Source organism: Anthonomus grandis, chromosome 10 (genome assembly GCF_022605725.1).
Source record: "Anthonomus grandis grandis chromosome 10, icAntGran1.3, whole genome shotgun sequence".
Classification (NCBI taxonomy): domain Eukaryota; kingdom Metazoa; phylum Arthropoda; class Insecta; order Coleoptera; family Curculionidae; genus Anthonomus; species Anthonomus grandis.
In genome coordinates, this window is record NC_065555.1 from 12,261,018 (window position 1) to 12,282,849 (window position 21,832).

General features: G+C 33.7%; 1 protein-coding gene across 2 annotated transcripts in view; it reads left to right on the top strand.

The window, feature by feature from the left end:
- The first annotated feature begins 7,166 nt into the window (after positions 1 to 7,166).
- LOC126741133 (uncharacterized) overlaps positions 7,167 to 21,832 on the top strand; it is a 57,820-nt gene continuing 43,154 nt past the window's right edge. The window contains exons 1-3 of one of the 2 annotated variants that reach the window (XM_050447470.1): positions 7,167 to 7,307; positions 7,744 to 8,599; positions 10,408 to 11,656. In XM_050447470.1, coding sequence (XP_050303427.1) covers positions 7,217 to 7,307; positions 7,744 to 8,597 — 945 coding nt within the window. In that variant the 5' untranslated portion in view covers positions 7,167 to 7,216 and the 3' untranslated portion in view covers positions 8,598 to 8,599; positions 10,408 to 11,656. Of the gene's footprint in view, positions 7,308 to 7,743; positions 8,600 to 10,407; positions 11,657 to 11,991; positions 12,093 to 21,832 lie in introns of those variants that run through there. The other variant, XM_050447471.1, reaches the window with a different exon arrangement.

Sequence of the window (21,832 nt, forward strand, 5' to 3'; positions counted from 1 at the left end):
TCGTTTTAGCAAATTTTGTTAGCCCTCTACCTAATACCTGAATGGCTTTCACTTGAGTTATTGCATGTGTAACTAATGTGAGGAATAAGACTTGGATCAACATGTAACAACTGGTGGCGACAACAGAAACATGAGCTCCTAAGGAAAATTAAAGAAAAAAACATTTTTTTTTTGTTTAAAACTAAAATTTATTTTTTAGTTATTTATTTCATTTTAATGAAAAATCATATCTTACCAATAAAATTTGCTGTTTTATAATATTTATTCGTATTGAATGGATACCGTAAATAAAATATCAGAGGCTTCTTGCCAGTAGAGTTTGAGCGCTTATAGTTCAAATACTCTATATAAGTATTTAAAAATAAGCATGCACATGTGCATATCGATATTATTATTATTATCTTTAATAGTTTATTTAAAACCTAAAATTAAACATTATTGAGATACTTAGAGGTTACAGTAAAAGTAAGCTAAAACTTATTGTTTAAAACCATTTCAATACAATACAAGTACTACGCTTAAAGGTTTTTAGCAGGCACTCGTTATATACTTAGACTTAATTATAGAGCACATTTCCAGGATTTCTTAAACAATTTTAATATCCTAACTTTGCCGCCACTACTTATATATGAGTCCATTTCTCTAATTCGCAAGCACGTTTCATCAAATTCAGATAGGCCATCCCATAATTATCATCTCAGAAACGCGCAGTATGATTTATATCTGCCTACTCCACATTCAGAATTGGTAAAAAACTCTATATTGTACAAAGCAAAAAAAATGCACAATCATTTGCCATTGAACATCAAGTCCTTCACATCTTTTCCTACTTTCCGTAAGGCATAAAAATAATTCCTACTGGAGAGAGCCTTTTACTCGGTAAACGATTTTTTTAATACCTAATAATAATAATTTATAATAATTTTAACTTCACACACACAGACTGATTTATTGTTTTTATATGTACTGTTTTATGTAGCTAGTAGCTATGTAGTGTTTTGTTTGTTTTTGTGTTTTACTTTAGTTGTCAGCTTGATCTACAAATTGTAAAATTGTTTGACAATAAAGCGATGATTTATTCATTCATTTGCTGCTGCTATGGTATGGTTAAGCTTTTAGAGACTTGTTTAACATCTGAATATTCAGATACTGAAACTGGAGTATTAAACTATTATTTCTATAGATATGGTCGTCAAATGGGTAAGAATACTATTAAGGCGCGTGGAGATGGAGTATTGTTTGCGGCTTAAAGCAGTTTTCGTACACACAGAATTGTTATCCCACCTGTTGATGTGGATATTTATCAGATCTATTTAACTTTTACAACAAACAATAAAAGCTTTGTTATTACTTGTACTTATATAACACATCCGTCTACGCTTCGAGCCTATTTAAGCCAATGTGAATCCGTTAAAAATGATTGTGTATATAGTAAATATTCAGATAGTTTGTTCGCTTGGTAAGTGATTGAACATTTTTCCCACGCTAGATGGCAGAATGAGGATCTTGGTTTGGTGGTTATCTAGAGAATAACAGTAGGTCTGTATTTTCTGGCCCATTGCTTTAGCTTCTATAATTAGATCGAATGTTGCGTTAGATCGAATAATTAGGATATTCGATTTATACATTGAATATGCAATAGACAAGATTTTTGAGAATGTAACTAGTTTTGACCTCTGTTGTGCAGAAAATTCTAATAGTATGATATGTGAAGTATATTTTTATGTTTTTTGTAAGGGAGATTACATAGCAAATAATGGTTGCCTTGCTGGGATAAACTGGGATTAATTGCTTTTTAAGAGCGACATCTGTTGATATCATAGTTTCTATGTGATCAATCATTCATATCAATTTTCTATGTGATTTATTCCTTGATCGAAAGGCTTATTCCTCTAAAGAAGATCTACTCATAGATCTACTTGCAGTACAAGTGCTGTTTTAGGGACGCAGGGATCTTAATTACGACGTATGCGCATGTTTTGTGGACTAAACAAAAGCATTCGATAAATAAAATGATGGAATTATTGGAGCAAGTGAGAATTGACGGCAAAGATAAGCAGTAATGAAATAAACTCTAAGTCACAGGTCTCAAAAAAACGTCTTTTTTTCTGCTTATATAATTTTAATATGTAGCAACTAGTCTCCGTCGGATTTCGCTAATTTTAACTTAATTTCTACCCTTAACTTGTGTTGTTCTCTGCTTCTTTTTTCGTTCTTTTTATTAGTGAATACACAGGTGGATTTGATGCTGCCTAGTATGGGCGAAACACGTGTAATCCTCTGACTTTAATTTAATAAATTTGAGACCTGTGATTTAGAGTTTATTTTATTACTATTTAATGTAAGCCGATCTCTTTGAGAAAAGATGGACTATTTCTTGAAAAGGTAAACAGGTTATTAGACAACAATAGAGACAGAAGGCAATCGTGTGGGTGGATGAAGGGAACTCTGAACTTGTTAAAATTCGTCGTGAAATATTGTCACCTTTTTTGTTCAACCTCTACTTTGACTACTAACTGATCGTTAATAATAAGGTCGTCGAAAGAAAAGTTAGGAATCACCCTATTTGACCATTGATCACCTTGGGATCATTCTGTGGACATTAAATGCCGCACAAAGAAAGCACGAAGTACTTTCATTAAAATGAGATCCATGCTCACCAACGGAGATTGCAGTTTGGAGTTGAAAAAACGAATAGTAAATTGCTAAATTCATTCGGTAATGTCCCCTTTTCCATCTTAAGAAGTAGTTTGGAAACCTTCGCGGTTTGGTAAATATCCACTGGTAGTCTTAAAATATAAAACATGATACGAAATATTGAATATACGGAAAATTGGAAAACGTAAACAAGAGAGCAATAAATAACAACCTTAAAATGTTAAGGTTACATTTTTTGACTTCCGTATGCGTTTTTTCAATGTGACCCATAAATTTCGAAAATTGTGTAATGTCTTCTTTAAAGAGATTTAATATTTGAGAAAAGAGACAAAGTATTATTAAAAATAATACTCAAATTCTTTGCTTCATTAATAACAGGTACTATTGTCTTGTATATTTAAACCACAGTCTTGAGAATCATGTTCTATATTATTTCTACAGGTGAAAAAAGATATGATTTTGAAGGGTTTAGTTTAAAATTATGAACCTTAAGATATATATGTAAATTATTTAAGTCGGAATTGAATTGTGTTTAAAGGGAAGTAAGAAATTTAATGAGAACCATGTACAAATCTGAGAATCATCTGCGTATTGTTGTAGTTTTGAATGAGATATAGTGTTTTTCATAACAGCTATGTATAATGAGAATAATAAGGGTCCTAATGAGAATAAAAGAGATCCCTGAGGTACCCTAGTAGTAACAGAAATAAATTCAGATTTTGAGTATAAGGAATGAGATTAAGTGTAAGTAAGTTAGTTATTTCATTATAACCGTATAATATAGCCTTGTAAACTGGGCATTTTTAAAACTATAAAGAAACGAATTAAGGCCTTCCAAATGTAAGTTTACAAAAGAATACTGAAGATACCTTGAGGTACTAAACAGAATAAAGTGCCAACCGCAACTCTTACTCACAATTAAAACACAAAAACTTGAATACTTAGGACACGAGTTATGTGATGCAACCAGGCCAATAACCCTGATGACCGGACAATCCTGCTTATTCATATAATATTATTTCATTATTATTGTATCGCAAAATAAGCATTTATAAGTAATATTAGTTCCCATAATTAGTTTTACTTTTACTTATCTTTTAATTTTCAAGTAGTAAAGATCGTAGTTAAATAGATAGTCAACCATTTTTTGTGCAGAATTATTTGAATAAATTTAATTTTTTTTAAAGTTAGTATTCATATATAATTCCATTACTCACATTATAATAAATGAAAATAAGTAGCGTCTCCTGCAACATATCATATAGGGCAAAGTAAAAGAAAAGAGAGGTCCAGGTGAAAGAAGAATTTTCTTCATTCACAAATCTTCGCAAATTCTATGGTATGGTGCTAGCTCCACTAAGCTGTTTAGATGTGCTGTCAACGAAGTTCAAATAGCTATATGATGATTGCCAACATTCCTAACGGATAGAGCATCAGAAGGAGAAGAAGATCTACTGATACTAATTTGATGCTGTATGTCAACTATCTTTACAGTTGCTTGAAGAAAGCACTTCAGAAGATTTTTCCAATGCTTTTAATCTGGTTAATCATAGGGTACTCTTGCAGAACCTTAGGGCTTTATGTATTCAGTGGCCTCTTTTTCGGTGGATCTCATGAGTTGTTAATCTTGGAGGCACTTATTCCACTGAAATGTTGGTACCATCAGGGGTACCATAAAGCTTTCACTCGAGCCCTGTTTTGTCTTGCCTTTTGTTGACTGAATTGATTTAAGGAAAAACAAGCTTGGAAAAATTGGCGTGTGCTAATGTTTACTAATGATGTAAAGGTATTTAGATTTATTAATTCCTATATGATGCTGTGTCTTTGCAGGAAAACTTTGGTTTTTTGTTTTTTGATTAATGCCACCGCAATAGAACGTCCCTTAACATCAATAAGTCCCATAAGATTACTTTTTTTAAGTAAAAAAACCCAATAATTTTTTTTTTCTAAAATGAACAATGAAGAAATTGGTGTCAAAACAGAGGATTCTGATTTGGGAATATTCAGTGATTCCAGGTTATCTTTTTACATCAATTAGGTTGCCAGTAGGGCAATAAAATAATGCTGGGCTTTATTCAATTTCTTCTACTGCTGATTTGTCTTCCTTTAATTCATTTAGATCTCTTGTTAGGCCTGTTTTGGAGTTCTGTGGTCCCCTTTAGAAGGCCTTTAGGAAGGAAGGGCACCCTAACGAGAGAAGACTGCGACCTGTACAAGAAGTTAAATAAAAAGATACAGAGACAATGCAGGCAGGATAAAAACAACTACATTAAAAAAATATGTAGGAATATAGAGGAACATCAACTCACCCATGACACCAGAGACTTGTATCAAAAAGTAAGGAAAATAACACGCAAATTCAAACCAAAGACTTTCACAATTGAAGACAAGGACGGAAAGATAGTATGGGAAGATGAAAAAGTGATCGAACGATGGAGACAATATTGTGAGGAATTATACACCGAAGAAACCAAAATAGCGACCGAACAACAGAAAGAAAACACACAATTTGAAATGGAGCCTAATATTCTTATGTATGAAATTAAAGAAGCTATAAAAAACCTAAAGCTAAACAAATCCCCAGGAACAGACGGAGTTCATGCTGAGCTCATAAAAGTACTAGGAGACCCGGGAACCAAAATCCTACATGATATATGTAATAAGATCTGGCAAAGTGGTCAATGGCCTAAAGACTGGACAACGTCTGCATTTATACCTATTCACAAAAAGGGATCCACCAAAAAATGCGAAAAATTATCGAACGATATCTCTAATCACACATGCCAGCAAAATCCTGCTTAAAATAATAGATAGACGATTGCAAAACTACTTAGAGAGTCAAATCCCTCCAGAACAAGCAGGCTTCGTTAAGGGAAGAGGGACTAGGGACTAAATATTCAACATCCGCCAATTAATCGAGAAAGCCCGGGAGTTCAATACCCCCATGCTCTTGTGCTTTATAGATTTCAAAAAGGCTTTCGACTGTGTTCGATGGAGTAGTCTCTGGAACATATTGAAAGGAATGGGAGTCCCTTTGCATTTCATATCTCTAATAACCAACCTATATGAAAATAATAATGTCATAGTTAGTCTCGACAGGCGTCCGTTAAGGATGTATCCTATTACCGAGACTCTTCAATGCCTACGGTGAATTCATAATGAGACGAGCCCTGGAAAATTTTGAAGGAGGTGTGTCAATCAATGGTAGAAAGATATGTAATCTCAGATACCCGGACGACACTACCCTAATAACAAGAGATGAAGATGAGATGGTTACACTTATTGATCAGGTCGCTAATGAAAGCCGAGCTCTAGGCCTCGAAATAAATCTAGATAAGACCAAGTTAATGGTCATTGACAGGAGTAACACCATACAGTTAAGAAATCTGCAAAATAGAATTAAAGTAGTAGATGAATTCATCTACTTAGGGTCCCTAATAAACAGCAAGGGAAGGTGTGAAACAGAAATAAGAAGGCGGATAGTATTAGCGAGGACAGCAATGTCAAACTTATCCAAGATATGTAAAGACAGATCCATAACCAGAAACACGAAAAGAGCCCTGGTAAACACCCAAGTGTTTTCGATATTTTCGTATGGTTCCGAATCCTGGACAATAAAGTCGAGCGACAGGCACCAAATAAATTCTTTTGAAATATAGTGCTGGCGGAGGATGCTTCGCATACCCTGGACTGCACACCGGACCAATGTGTCGATATTAAATGAATTAGGAATCACCGATTGATTGTCCTCCAGCTGCCGACGCCGCATTCTGGGTTACTTCGGACACATCACCAGGAGAGACCAAGACAATCTAGAAAAACTTATCGTGCGGGCAAAGTAGAAGTAGTAAAAGATCAAGAGGAAGATCCCCATCACGGTGGATAGACCAAATTAAAGAAATTACAGGGGAAGCCTTGCAGACAAATATAAGAGTAGCAGAAGATCGATAACAGTGGAGACAATCGATCCACCAGTGTTCATAGACATGACGTCACAACTCTTCAGGAATGAAGATATGACTAAGAAGAAAGGTCCCCTTTAGCAGAATAAAAAAACTCAAAATAAATTTTTAAGGGTGGCTGCTTTTAGATATGGTTACAGGAGGAGGATTATTACTTTCACTGGGTCAGGCACAACGTGGATCTACCCACATTAGAGTCACTAAAAACCTTAGTCGACTTATGTTTTAGGCATCAGGGATTAAATGCTATTATAGATTATCCTGGGTTACTGTCTCTTTTTAAACATAGGGGCCTTCCAGACTGAACAGACAATCAGAAATATTTTCAGTCTCATTCCACCATACCAATTATATTTCGCAGTCTCGTCTCATATTACAAAACACCCTGTAGTTGCAGTTTGCTGCACGGCCGGTACGACGTTAAAAGCTGAAAAAGAAAACATGCAAGCCCACCCCTCTTATCTGACACATCCATTACGCATCCCAGGCCGCGGTGACGCGGCACCTCGTCTACATCGTCACAGTTGTTTGTCGTACGGAGCGGTATAGACGTTTTGTTTTGTGTTGTGATTTCGTGTCAAAATTTTTGTGTTAAAATGGGAAAAAGGAAGCGTAATAGCAAGAAAGTGGAGAAGCTGTTAAAGAAATTACGTCAGGAGTTGGTAGACAGCACGTCTGATAGTTCAAGTAAGTACTTAAGGCTATTAGATATTCGTAGATTCAACTGGTGGTATATGTTTATCGATTTTGGAGTATTAGCAGCCATGTCAGGTTTAATTGTTCTATATACAAAATGATAAGATTGAAAAACGGAAGATAATATATTACAAACAGTGCGGCCACTTATTGTGTGCCTCTTGCACTGTTGCCACTTATTGTGTGCTTTTTTACTAATGAATTATAGGAGTATAATAGATTACAGTGTAGGCTGCCACTTATTGTGTGCAGGAATCTACATATTAACTATATTTATATTATTATAAAATATTTAATAATAATATTAAAAGATTTTTGTTGAAAAATAAGCACAGTATTGTTGCCATTTATTGGGGGCCTAGAATTTATTAATACTTTATTGGGCACAAGGCATATGCCTAATTTAGTTTATGTCTTTTGTTATTAGGCATACAAAGCTCTTCTGAGGGTGCTGATAGCTCGCCTGAAGATTCGTTTGGTGAGACGGGCGTGGAGCACAACACCCAGAGAGACCTTGAGGAGCAGTCTGAACCTGGGCCCTCAGGTGTTAAACAGTTTTTGCTTCAAGATCCCTTGGGTACGGTTGCAAAAGGACCTCCTGTTAACACTGAGACTGCTGAGTATTGGAAAAAGATATTGATGAATGGTTTGCAAAAAGAGTTTAGAAAAGAGCTTGTGGATAAATATCCAATATCCGAAAACTGTCCATTATTAGGGCCTCCTAAAGTAAATGAGGAACTGACTATTGCTCTCCAAGATAGCTCTATGAGGCAAGATAATTTTTTTGCTCATATTCAATCGCAGCTTGGGGCAGGTTTGAGTGCATTAGTGGTCCCTATAGAAGATCTTATTAAATTAGGGGACGTAGGCAAAGATATTCTCCAGAAGGTAATGGACTCGACAAAGATGCTAGTTGACATCCACCATACATTGTCAATACACAGGAGATTTCTTTTATCTAATAACTTAGAACCCTCCGCAAAGAAAGTCAGTGAAAGTTGTCCAGTAGATCAGTTTTTGTTTGGGGAAAACTTTACACAGAATGTAAAGAACTCTCAAGATATGCAGAAAATTGGTTTGGTGGTCAAGAAAAAATCAAGTGCTAAGCATTATGATAATCAACCTAGCCAGTCTTTAAACTGGAGGCGCCAGTTTCAACGGAGCAGGAAGAAAACAGAGGAAGGGAGCAGAGGCAAACGACTGGAGACGTTCAAGAACCCCAGCAAGATACAGAAGTACAAGGGGCACCAGAAGTATCAGAGCCAGAGAATGAGGAAATAGAGGTACAATATGCATGTAGGGTGTCAAAATTTTTAGAAAATTGGAAAACTGTTACTTGTAATCCAATCATTATTGATTGGATTAAGGGATACAATATAATCTTTAGTAATGTTCCTAAACAGCATCATAAGCCAAAATCTATTAATAAAGGTAGAATTTGCAAGAAAAAAGTTAACAATAAAATAAAGGAATTGTTGCATATTGGGGCTATTGTTCCATGTAAATATTCCGGTAATCAATTTTTATCAAATTATTTTTTGATAGAAAAAAGTAACGGTACAAGCCGCTTTATTTTAAATTTACGCAATTAAAATAAATTTTTAAATCCTCCTCATTTTAAATTGGAAGATTATAGAACTGCTAGAATTTTGTTATGTCAGGGATATTATATGGCAAAAATTGATCTTAAAGACGCATATTTTTTAATAAAAGTTGGAAAGAAGTCCCGAAAATATTTGAGATTTGAATATAAAAAACAATTGTATGAATTTACATGTTTACCAATGGGTTTATGTATAGCACCATTTATATTTACAAAGTTAATGAAACCTCCTATTGCTAAGCTAAGATCTGAAGGCATAGTTTGTACAAATTTTCTTGATGACATTTTAGTAATGTCCGATAGTTTCGAAAAATGTCAAAATCATGTTAATAGAGTCATAAATTTATTGAAGTCATTAGGGTTTTTGATAAATGAGCAAAAAAGTGTTTTAGTACCATCTCAAAAGTGTAAATATTTAGGGTTTAATTTTAATTCATTGGAAATGGAAATGACGGTACCTGAAGAACGAATTACAAAAATTAAAAATATATGCAAAATGATATGTAAGAAAAAATATCATTCTATTAAGATATTTTCAAAAATGTTAGGTATGTTAGTGGCAGCATGTCCAGCAGTTAAGTATGGATGGGCTCATACTAAGTTCTTGGAGAAAAGTAAATATTTGGCTTTAAAACATTCAAAAGGTTGTTACAAAGGAAAGATAAAAATTACAAAACCAATAATTTTGGAAATAAAATGGTGGCTATCGAATATTAGAAAGAGTAGTTTTTCGATAAAAAACATGAAATATGTATTTCAAATATTTTCTGATGCTTCGAAAATGGGATGGGGAGGAGTTTGTATAGAGAAAACAATTAATGGTCTTTGGAATGAAGAGGAAGCAAACCAACATATTAATTATTTAGAGTTATTAGGAGCGTATAATTGTTTAAAATATTTTACAGAGAATAAGACAAATGTTAATATTCTTATGCGAATTGATAACACTACTGCTATCGGATACATTAATCGTATGGGTGGTGTTAAATACAAGTCACTTAATGAAATCACAAGAAAAATATGAGATTATTGTGAGACTAAAGGTCTATACATTTTTGCCTCTTATATCAACTCGAAGGAAAATGTAATTGCTGATCGAGAGTCTAGATTGGGTTATTTGAATACAGAGTTTGAATTATGTCAGTATGGTTTTGAAAAAATCTGTAAAGAGTTTTATCAGCCGAATATAGATCTTTTTGCTACAAACTTAAATTCTAAATGTAAAATATTTGTAAGTTGGAAACCTGATATAGGCTCTGTTTTTGTGGATGCATTTACAATTTCTTGGGAAGACCTAAAGTTTTATGCTTTTCCACCTTTCTCGTTAATTGGAAAAGTCATTCAAAAAATTAAAACTGAACAATCTGAAGGAATTTTAGTTGTCCCGGACTGGCCGGGGCAACCATGGTACCCAGTTTTTTGGCAAATGCTTATTGTGAAGCCTCTTTATATGGGTCCAGATAAAGATCTTTTAACTTCTCTTTGCAGGCAGCCCCATCCTATGTGGAGGAAGCTTATCCTAATTGCAGGAATTATATCAGGGAAGCGTTTGTAAGAAGGTTGTTTCCAGAAAGCGGGGTTTCAGTCCTTATTGCTTCTATCAGCGAAAATACTTTTAGGCAATATGATAGTGTATACAAGAAATGGTGGCATTTTTGTAGCAATAAGAAGTTAAATCCTTATGAATATGTGTTAAATAATGTTATTACGTTTCTGCAAGAAGTTTTTGAAAGTGGTTGTTCATTTTCAGTAATAAATACGTATAAGTCGGCCATAGCATTAGTGTTATCTATAGACAAGGATGATGAAAATATTTTAAAAAGGTTTTTGAAAGGTTTACGTAATATTAGACCTCCAAAAGCCAGATATTCAAGTACATGGGATCCACATCCAGTGCTTGAATATTTGGAAACATTTTTTCCGTTGGAAAGCTTGTCTATAGAAAAAATAACCTTAAAACTTGTGACTTTACTAGCATTAATTTCGGGCCATAGAATGCAGACTTTTAGTAAGATTAAGTTAGAGAATATACTAAGGCATGAAGGTTATATAGAAATTTTTGTTGATGAAAAACTTAAAACATCAGGTAGCGGTAGACCCCAACCAGTTTTACATATTCCTTATTTTAGGGAGAAACCAGAATTATGTCTAGCATCCACATTGGATGTCTATATTGACAAAACAAAAGATATTCGTCCGGCAGGCCTTAAATTTTTAATTTTAACTATTAAAAAGCCTATACACGCAGCCACTTCTCAAACAATTAGTCGCTGGATAAAATTAATTTTAAAAAAGAGTGGCATTAATACGGAAATATATTCAGGCTATAGTATAAGACACGCTGCGGTATCTTCGGCTGATAGAGCAGGGGTTAATATCGAAGTAATTCGGAAGGCAGCAGGCTGGTCGGAAAAGTCTAATACTTTCGGCTCTTTTTATAAAAGGCCCATGCTTCCGCCCAAAGATAGTTTTGCCAGGGCAGTATTTAGTGGGGCAGGTATTAATATATAGGAATTTGTTGTTATACATATGTAGAATTAGAACATTAGTATTTATTGACGAATTTGTACCAATTAATTTAAGTTGCCAAGAGAGATTTAAATTAAATTATGTCGAATAATTTAGGATATAAGATAGTTAATTAGATTTGCCCGATTAATATACAAATATCTGTAATTTGTAAAGTTGGTCTCAATTAAAATAAAAGGGCTGTTCAATTGAAATTTGTATTCTAATTCTATTTCCGGAAATTTGACCACAATTTACTTTAAACATCTATAGGGTGTTTTGTAATATGAGACGAGACTGCGAAATATAATTAATTGATCAATCGACTTACCTGTAAGGATGGTTGATCATAATTATATGAGCAGTCTCGTCGAAATATTACAAAATCCCACCCTATTTATTTGTTTGGCTTTGAATAAAGCATTGGATAAATCCCACCCTTGTGGCCAAATTTAAGATACTTTCAACTGTGACGATGTAGACGAGGTGCCGCGTCACCGCGGCCTGGGATGCGTAATGGATGTGTCAGATAAGAGGGGTGGGCTTGCATGTTTTCTTTTTCAGCTTTTAACGTCGTACCGGCCGTGCAGCAAACTGCAACTACAGGGTGTTTTGTAATATTTCGACGAGACTGCTCATATAATTATGATCAACCATCCTTACAGGTAAGTCGATTGATCAATTAATTATAATATTAATGAGCCAAGAATATGAATGGTTCAGAGTGCTAATGGCCTATCTAAGTATTTAATAAGTCTCTAATTAATTCATCTACATCATGCCTTGATTTATGGATAATTCCTTTGATGTGACTACATTGTAATATATTGTGTTTTTTTTGTGATTCTGTGATTATTTAGTGCTTGATAAAGTCCAGTGCAACGATATATTAGAATGGTTACCCGTCAAAACGCCAGCATTTTACTTCTCAAACAATGTAAATAGAAGGTGGATGACATTGTTTGGCAGGTGGAATGCTGGTGTTTTGACGGGTGACCATTTTAAAATATCATTGAACTGGACTTTATACCTATACTTTTATCCATTTAATGAAGATTTAATACATGAACATTTTTTCATTATGTAGACATATTAGCTATCTTTAGTCGTTTTTAAAATATTCACGATAATTATCCGTAGATAATAAAATGTTTAAATAAGAACCAGGAAATCTGCATTCTTAACAAAATAGGTATTTTAATACCTTTTTTGTTGCTAAGCAAAATATTTCACCTGTTTCTCTAAATACATTTTTGACATTTTGGTGAGAATATCATTTTTGTATTATCAGCTTAAGTATTCAGTTATTTGAATTATCGTAACTTTGTTTGTAAAAGAAATTAGGAGTTTTGTTTCAGAAATCTAATCTGAACGAAAATTACATAATTATAAAATGCATTTTAGCAAAGACGAACTTGTTGAAATGATAATTGTGTTGGGGGAATCTGAAAAGAATTGCCTTTTAGCCTCTCGAATGTATGGGGCGCGCTATCCTGATAGAAGATGTCCAGAAGAAAAATCTTTTAAAAGGTTACTAGCAAGATTTGTGAGACAGGGAGGGTTTGTTACCCCAAGCAAGATAGAATGAGGCCTGTTACTAATCAGGAGCAAGAGTTAGATGTGTTATTAACGGTAACCGAAGATCCTTACCTAAGTCAGTCAAATATCGGAGCAGCGGTTGGAATAAGTGAAAGATCAGTGCAACGAATTTTAAAAAGAAATCATTTTCATCCATACCACATCCATGAACATCAAGCACTTTTTGGAGCAGAAATAAATTACAAAACGACCCCACGTTTTTTAACAATGTCCTATTTACGGATGAGGCAACATTTTATAAAAACGGATCAGTAAATAGACATAACTTTCATTATTATTCATCCGAAAACCCCCATTTTATGCGGCAGATCGACTACCAGCATAGGTGGTCATTAAATGTGTGGGGTGAAATTATTGGAAGCACCATTATCAGTCCCTATTTTTTTAATTGTCAATGGAGAAATGTACCTTCAATTTTTACAAAATAAACTGCCTAGATTACTTGCAAATGTTCCATTAATTACTAGAAACCGAATGTGGTTTCAATAGGACGGAGCACCTCCAAATTTTTCTCGAAATGTCACTGAATATTAAAATATAACCTTTGAAGAAAAATGAATTGGAAGGAATCGACCTATTAATTGGCCAGCCAGATTACCTGACCTAACAAAATTAGATTTTTTTATGGGGTTTTGTAAAAGAACTTGTTTATAGTAGAAATCCACCTACAACGGCAGTAGATATGGAGCCGAGAATGCGGGATGCGTTTGCTTAAGTAACTCCACAAATGCTACATGAAGTACAAAGAACTTTTCAGGAATGTATTAATTTATGTTTTGAACAAAACAGAGGACATATTAAACACTTAATGTAATAATAATAAAATGATTAATATTTTTAATATGCTTGTTTAATTATTATCGTGAATATTTTAAAAACGACTAAAGATAGCTAATATAGTTACATAATAAAAAATGTTCATGTATTAAATCTTCATTAAATAGATAAAAAATATACAGGGTGTTCCATTAAAAAAAAGCGAGAAATGGAGCTTTGAAATTCGTAAAATATGATTGCTAACTACAAACACCCTGTATATGACAGAAGGAAACAATTTAAGTCAAAGTAATTCTCCATTCTTCTAGAATCCCAATTAAGTCCAATATTGACATTGAATTAACATTTCTAGTATCAAAATGAAATTAAATGATGTAATGATTTTTAGATTTTTTTTATAAAAAAAATTATTGCAGTCAAACTGCGCATAACAAAGCAGCCATATTTAGCGCATATACTAGGTAGCCTAAGGCGGTCTCAAAAATAAAATAAAAAGAGTGGCATTCCATTTAAAAAATAATGCTGCTTATATCGCCCTACTTTTTTGAAGCACCCTGTATACTTCAAAATATTTTCCAGATATGCGCTATCAGGTTTTTTTAACCTTATTTTTTTAGGCTTTATGGAAGACCGACGTATATATATGTTTTTAACTTTATATCTGTATAAATACAGTGTAATCGGGGTTCGGTTTCAGATACTTTAACCGCGTATTGTACGCTCTATTTTATCGACAAAAAACCATATAAATGGGGTTGCACTCTTCAGCCCTCTGAATAAGAGCCATACTAAAATTTTATTTCTCAAATTTTTTCTTGAGTTTACCAAGACTTTTATGCCCTTTACAAGCACAAAAATGGCCTTATGTTAAACGTGAATAAATTTACCAGCTTCTAAAACTAATTTTACCAAGAAATTGTGGTAAAATTGTGACGATCTTTTCAACTATTACGCTTTAATTTAAAAACCAGGTATTAACCATATCTTTTTTTTTCTTTTAGCTTGTACATAACATAATAAACATCAAATTAATACTGCTACTTTCCTTAATATTCACGTAAATGGCCGAGAGGGATGAAGCATGCGATACTCTTTTATATAGTTTTTGGCGATAAAATTGAACATACAATACGAAATCAAACCCCTAACAGCCTGCATAGGTAGATTTTTTTATGGTTACATAGATATGCTATGTAACACTTGTTAATGGATTCCGTAAAAAAATATATAAATAAATAAACATAAAATAGTACTGTCAATATTTATCAGCTATACTATTTTAATATAGTAGGTAAACAGCTATATATTCGTAAGATTGTTCTCTATCTTTAATAACGCCTAGTTATTGCTTGTAAAAATTCCTCAAATTTCCATCTCCGATAATCTATTTTAAATAATGAAGTTTTAGGATATTTTTTATTTCAAGAATTTTTTTGTGCTGTATACTCAATTTATATCAATATTTAAATATACCAATATTTTTTATAAAATATAAATCAAGATATCTATAAAAACTATGTTAAACCTCAACAATTATCTGTGATTTGATAAAATAGGACTTTTTACAAGTGTGTGATGGGAACTGTCAGATGTACATTGTTTATCTCATTCTTAGAAGTCAATTAAAAAGAAATGTTAAATAAATTGCTATCTGTGATTCATTTTTATGAAATTTAAATCAAATTTCATAAAAATTGAACATATTTTAATACAATAAATACAAAAATAATTTTCGTTTTATAGTTTGTTTTAAATATACATGTAAATATGGTAATTTATTTGTTTATTTTTAATTGAAATGCGTTCAGATTATTGTGGCCTTAAATAAAAAAAAATAGATTATCGCTGATGGAAATTATTAATCAATATGCAAAAAACTCTTGAGCTTTGGGTTAACGAATGTTTCTATTGTGGATTTTTATATAAGATTTCTTACTCTAGACTTATAGGGTGTGTTACTTTAATATTAAGTTTTTATATATACTGCCCTTATTTAAAATATTTAGGTTTTCTAGGAAGTAAGTACTCTTTATCTTATTTAAAGCCTAATAGCAGAGACTTAGAAAGATATGTTTAATCTTACCCTTATATCAGCTTCGAAAACTTCGTGTACTTCCTTTGGTTCGTCACGATACATTCGACGCTCATTGATTTCACATTGTTTAACCAAATTTTGTACTTTATCAGTTTGGCAAATAAGCACTTTAATAACCAAAACAAATGAGAGGATGCCAAAACCTATATTGTATGAAATGTTTCCAACATCTTTTTCTTTGAGTACTATAGGAGTGTTGAATGCAAGACCTATCCATAAGGTAAACAATGATGCTTGAAAAATAATTGAGTATAAATTGTAACAAAAATTAATAATTTTGTTATTTGTTAGCCCTAAACGCCAAGACCCTGTAAAGACCATAAATATTTTTAAAAAATTCTTGGACATTATGGTTGTGTAAAATGTACTGTAGCAGCCAGGTAAAATGTAATTCGTATATATAATTTGCACATGAATAAATATTTTAGTAAAGTAGTTTTAGCACACTGAGTTGAGAAATCAAATTGGATTTTGATTAAAGACTTCACATAAGCCTGGTGCTATCTAAGCTATAATTAATATTTTTTTAAGTAAATACTGCTAATATGTTATTAAGTTAGGAATATAATGTTACATGCAAAGTTACAGTAGAATATTTGAATACTTAAGTAGTCTGAATGTTTTATTTTTACTGACAAATTGGTGATCATTAATAGTACCTGTTTAGTTATTTAAGTGCATTACTGCGCATTTACTTCACGTGGCAACTGCATGCACCGAATGTGTGGCAAAACGAGAGTATTTTAGTAATAACCCCAGGTCCCCAGGTAGGATTTAATAATAAATGCCATTATAATAAATAAGGTGTAAGGTTGTTTATTCTCGGCTAAAAAGGGCAAAAAGTAATTTTTAATTTTTTTTTAATAGGTAACCTAATGAAGGAACGTCTTGGTCCTTCGAGTCGGATTTATTAAGTATTTGTAAGGTTGCTGCAGCTGTGAATATTGAAAGGAAAAACAATGAAGGAATTTAAAATGTTAGCGACCCAGTTTCTTTGTTTTGAGTTTTAATGGTTCAAATAAACTCCAAGACGTTCAAATCGTTTGTTACCTGTTTCCTCGGCTTTATCCAGGAAATCACCAGAGTACTTATTTATAGAGATTTGCCAGAAATTTGTCTTTCATCCTTAAAAGATCGTCAAGTGAGTGCTCATGGTAACACAAATGTTATTTGTATTGTGGTAAATCCTGGGCTGTCCGATTGCACACTAGAAACAACTTTCATCAATTTAAAGAACTTTGTAATGTAGCAGACTGGCAAAGCTTACTGTTGAAAAATAATAATAAACCCCTTTTAAAATTTCACAGTGAGTTGGCACAAGTTTTTGATTTAGCTTTTCCTTTAGTTAGGATTAAGAAAAAAAAAATAAAACCCTGGTACACTAAAGGACTGCTAACTTCGGGTAAAAATCTCAGATCGTTGCATTACATTAGAAAATTTGCAATTGAAGAGTGGAAATTAGAAAGGGCCTAAGTGCCTTTTTTCCGAAATTAAGTTTTTTTACATAGAAACATTCTATGTTCCATGCTTTATGTCCTATGAAAGGTTCTAAGTGCCAAAATTACATTTTAACCTTTATGAGAGTACCTCGTAAATGTCGATAGTTTTATGTGCGCAAGCATTTTCCTTAGAAAGGTCCTAAGTCCCATATATTTATTACCTTAGTTATGTCTAGACATTTGCACGTGTACGTTGTGTGTGATAATTTCTTGATTCGAATTATATTATAATGGAAGAAACCCAAAGAAAAAGGAGAAGTAAAGGCAGTGGTTCATTTAGAAGTGAACAGAGTCGTTTAAAAACAAGTGGGAAAGTCATACAAAACTTATAAAAAGAAGATGGTACCTGAAAAAAACTATCCAGAACAGCAGGTATGGAATACAAACTTATTTGCTATTTTCGCGGAGATTATTCCGAACCGGTTCTTAACGCTAAGGCAGGAATTACACTAAGAAAATAGTATGTGTGTTGACGTTGGTTTGTGAATCTATCTGTAGGGTAGGCCTTAGTGTTCAGAATTGGTTCGGGATGATCTACGAGAAAATAGCTACTGTTTTGTTTTCCGGTTATAACTTTGTTTATTTTTTTAGCTGCAAAGGTGTTACCCACAAAAGAAGACGCTCTCTTTTTGAAAAGTACCATGCACAAAATATGAAAACACAAAGAACTTTTCTAATAGGGCTTATAAGTGTTTGTGATGTTCAAAGAAGGCGACATGGTTCGTATGAGGATGAGCAAAATAGCAGACGTCAAGCAACAATATATTACTCCCTTCCTAATGGCCAAGGAAAATTTGAACGGGTATGTCAGAAAACATTTCAGAATACATTCGGTGTTAACGATAAAAAAGTACGGGTCCTCATTGAAAAGAAAAAAATGGGTGAGACCTGTTATAATGATAAACGTACCAGACATGCTGCTCCAAATTTTTCTGAAGCTGATCGTCTTCTGGATGCCATGATAAAACATGATACCAAGGGAAGTTGGTCATTATTCAAGGGCGAAATCCGAAAAAGAATACGTTAGTCCTGTCTTAAATATCCACAGACTGTTTAAAGCTTTTACCCAATTACACCCAGATTCGCCAGTCATATACAAATTTTATAGATCTGTTTTCATCAAGGATTTTCCCAACCTAAGTTTCCACAGACCACGAGTTGATACGTGTAGCACATGTGATAAACTAAAGTGTCAAATTAAAGCCAACATTAAGACAAGTCAATCTGCAAAAGATCAGCTATAAATTCATCATCGAAAGGCCGAAAGGGCAAGAGAGATATTAAAGCAAGATACGATTGAGTCTCAAGATCCCGAAAGCACAAAGTGTAGTTTATCCATGGATCTACAGCAGGTCATGTTTGTTCCATCATTGACACACAGCGACATGTTCTACCTTTCGCAGCTGTCCTGCTACAACTTAGGAGTTCATATTGGGGATACAAATGAGCCCTACATGTGTATGTGGCACGAGGGAGTAGCTTCTCGTGGAGCCAACGAAATTGCATCATGTCTTTTATACATTGTTAACCGTGGATTGACCCTTAAGGAGCATTTGGTAATATGGTGTGATAATTGCAGGGGCCAAAATAAGAATAGAATTTTAGTGTTTACATTGATCTTTTTGGTGGCCAATGGTGTTTTCCACACTATTGAACAGAAATTTCTTGTAAGTGGCCATAGTTTCATGCCCTGCGATAGAGATTTTGCTTTAGTAGAAAAACGGAAGAAAGGACTAAAGCATTTGTACCCTCAGACCTCCAAGCAATAGTAAAATCAGCAAGGTACGCTTCACCTTTTAATATTGTTGACATGACTCCACGCGGCTTTTGGGACCTAAAACGAGCGGCGGATAAGTCTATTAACACTACCAAGTTAACTATCAGTAAAGCTACAGTAATAACGATCGAACCTACGAATCCTACACTTATTAAGGTAAAAACTTCATTTTCTGATTTTGAAGAAGGGATGCTTTTGAAGTTAATGTTTGAAAGAAAAGGCAAACTTTAGCTGGACTCAGGCAGGCAAATATAATGAAGCTGCCATCAGAAAGCAAGGTATCGGAAAATAAAAAGGTATCTCTTCGAAGCATGATTCCTTATTTTCAAAATCCAGAACACCAACTTTTTGTACAAACAGCTACTGCAGATTAAAGACAATGATTTAGAACAAAAAAAGAAGTAAAATGTATTTTATGAATACTTCTATACTCAAAATCAGTTATGGCACTTAGGCCCTTTCCTAATTTTACTTGTTTAAACATTTTTATTTTGTAGGAAGAAGTTTAGTTTGCAAATTTTTGTTAAGAAGTAGGTCTTTTGTTTCAGTTTAAATGCATAATAATTAATAAAGCTTTACTTTAAAAAGTTCTCTGACTTTTATTTAGTTTTTCTCTATTATCTCAAAACCTTTTTTTTGGCACTTAAGCCCTTTCTAATTTCCGCTCTTCAATTGGTAATGCACATTTTGGGTCTTATGTAAATAGACCGTAGAACCGCTTAAGTACTGTAGAACTTACCGAAACTCTATTAAGCTGCCCCAGTGCAATGCCGATCCAGTCTCTTATCTTACTAGCATTTAGGTCCCTCAAATATTTTTCCTTGGACCTATAGATCTAAATGAGATTGAAGCTGTCCTGCGTGAGTGACATAAAGAGTAAGAATGCTGGTGGGTGGAATAGAGTTTCGGTGACAGTACTTGTTGCATTGCCACAAAAGACACTTTCTGAAGTAATCAATATTTTTTTTTTATCTGGATCTTTTCATTATTCTCTTAAACAGACTAATTAAAATTCGTGTGATGGACTTTCTTAAAAGGCATTAGCGTCTATTAGTTTGGTTTTCGGGAAAAAGTCGGTACGGGCGATACTATTTTTAACCTTTTGGAGAGCCTTTACTTGAGGCTGAATTCTAGTGAATATGCGACAGCGGATTTTTGTAACTTATTCAAGGCCTTTGATTGCGTGAGTCATAAAATTCTGTTTTTTAAAGTGGTAGACAATGGTAATGTAGAAACAGGTAGTCGGACTAACATTGTCTTTATTTTCGTACAACACGACGTTTCGGTAAGTATCTCCGACCGTTATCAAGTGTTAACTAAAGCAATTTCCTATTCTGCAGGCTTATATATGATTGATGGGATCAATGAGGCGTGAATTCTGATGATGCGTGAAGAGAGCGTCTGCTAGAAGAGGTCTTCATATGTTAGGAAAATCCACACTGGGTTGGCTGAAGACATCCTGGTTTTGCGTTATGTAGGCAGCTTCCAGAAATTTCTTTTTTCGCCAGTGTGATTCCTTTCTTAGGATTTTTGTTTCAGATCAGTGAATGTTATGCCCGTTTGTCCAAGCATGTTTAGCAATATCTGATCTAGCTACTTTTCCAGTTGTCATCCATTTGCGATTTTGCATACATTTACATCGCGTTCCTTGGTCCTAACTGCCAAAGGTCTTTTGGTTTCGTCAACGTATGAGCCCCCACACTCACACGGGATCTGGTAGATGCAGTTTTTCGTGTCTGCAGTAGATTCTGGCTTTGTTTTGGAAACATAACTTCTTATTGTATTGCCAGATCTAAAGGAGGTTTTTAGATTAAACTTTTGGTAAATCTGGAAAAATATAGGCTACTCATTGATGCTAGTGTGTCCCAGGGCTCTGTCCTCGACCCCATTTTGTTCTTGTTTTACGTCAATGATCTGCCTCTGGTCCCTGTTTCTGGAAAGTTTACACTTTTTGCCGACGATACCACTCTACTTTGGCATGATACCGACCCTGAAAGAATGAGAGTTGTCATTGGCACGAATCTGACTTTTGAAGTAGTAGTGTGATGTTAACAAGTTAGCCTTTAACATCTCCAGAGTTACTTTGCATAATAATTCATTCAGTTTATCTGTCGTTAACAAATTTTTAGATGACTATCGATAAGCACTTATAATTTGAAAACCACGTCTCTTACTAGCAAAAAAAATTGTCATTACACTGTTATGCTATTAGAGCAATTGCTACTTCCCTTTACTTTATTGTAGCTAAAAATGCTTACCATGCTCTCATTAAATCTCATTTTAGGTATGGAAGTGTCTTCTGGAGAGTTTGTTCCCAGTATCTGTTTAATTCTTTGTTTATTATGAAGAAGAAGGTAATTCCCAACGTGTCCCTTTTCACACTTCTTGTCCTGAGGCATTACATCTTAAGTTTGCCCTTCTTATTTATAATGAAAACAGCTTGTGTTGTACATAAAAAACTCAAACATGAGCTTAATTCTCCATCTGAGTGCAATCTTCGTAACACATTTTCTATGCCTCTTCCTATTCCTCGTTTGTATACGGCGGCAGAAAGCTTTTTAATAATTTAACCCTTAATTTGGAATACTGAATGTGACCTTAGAAAATGTGTTTAGGAAAAGATTAAAAACATTTTTACACAGTGAAGCTTTTTACTCT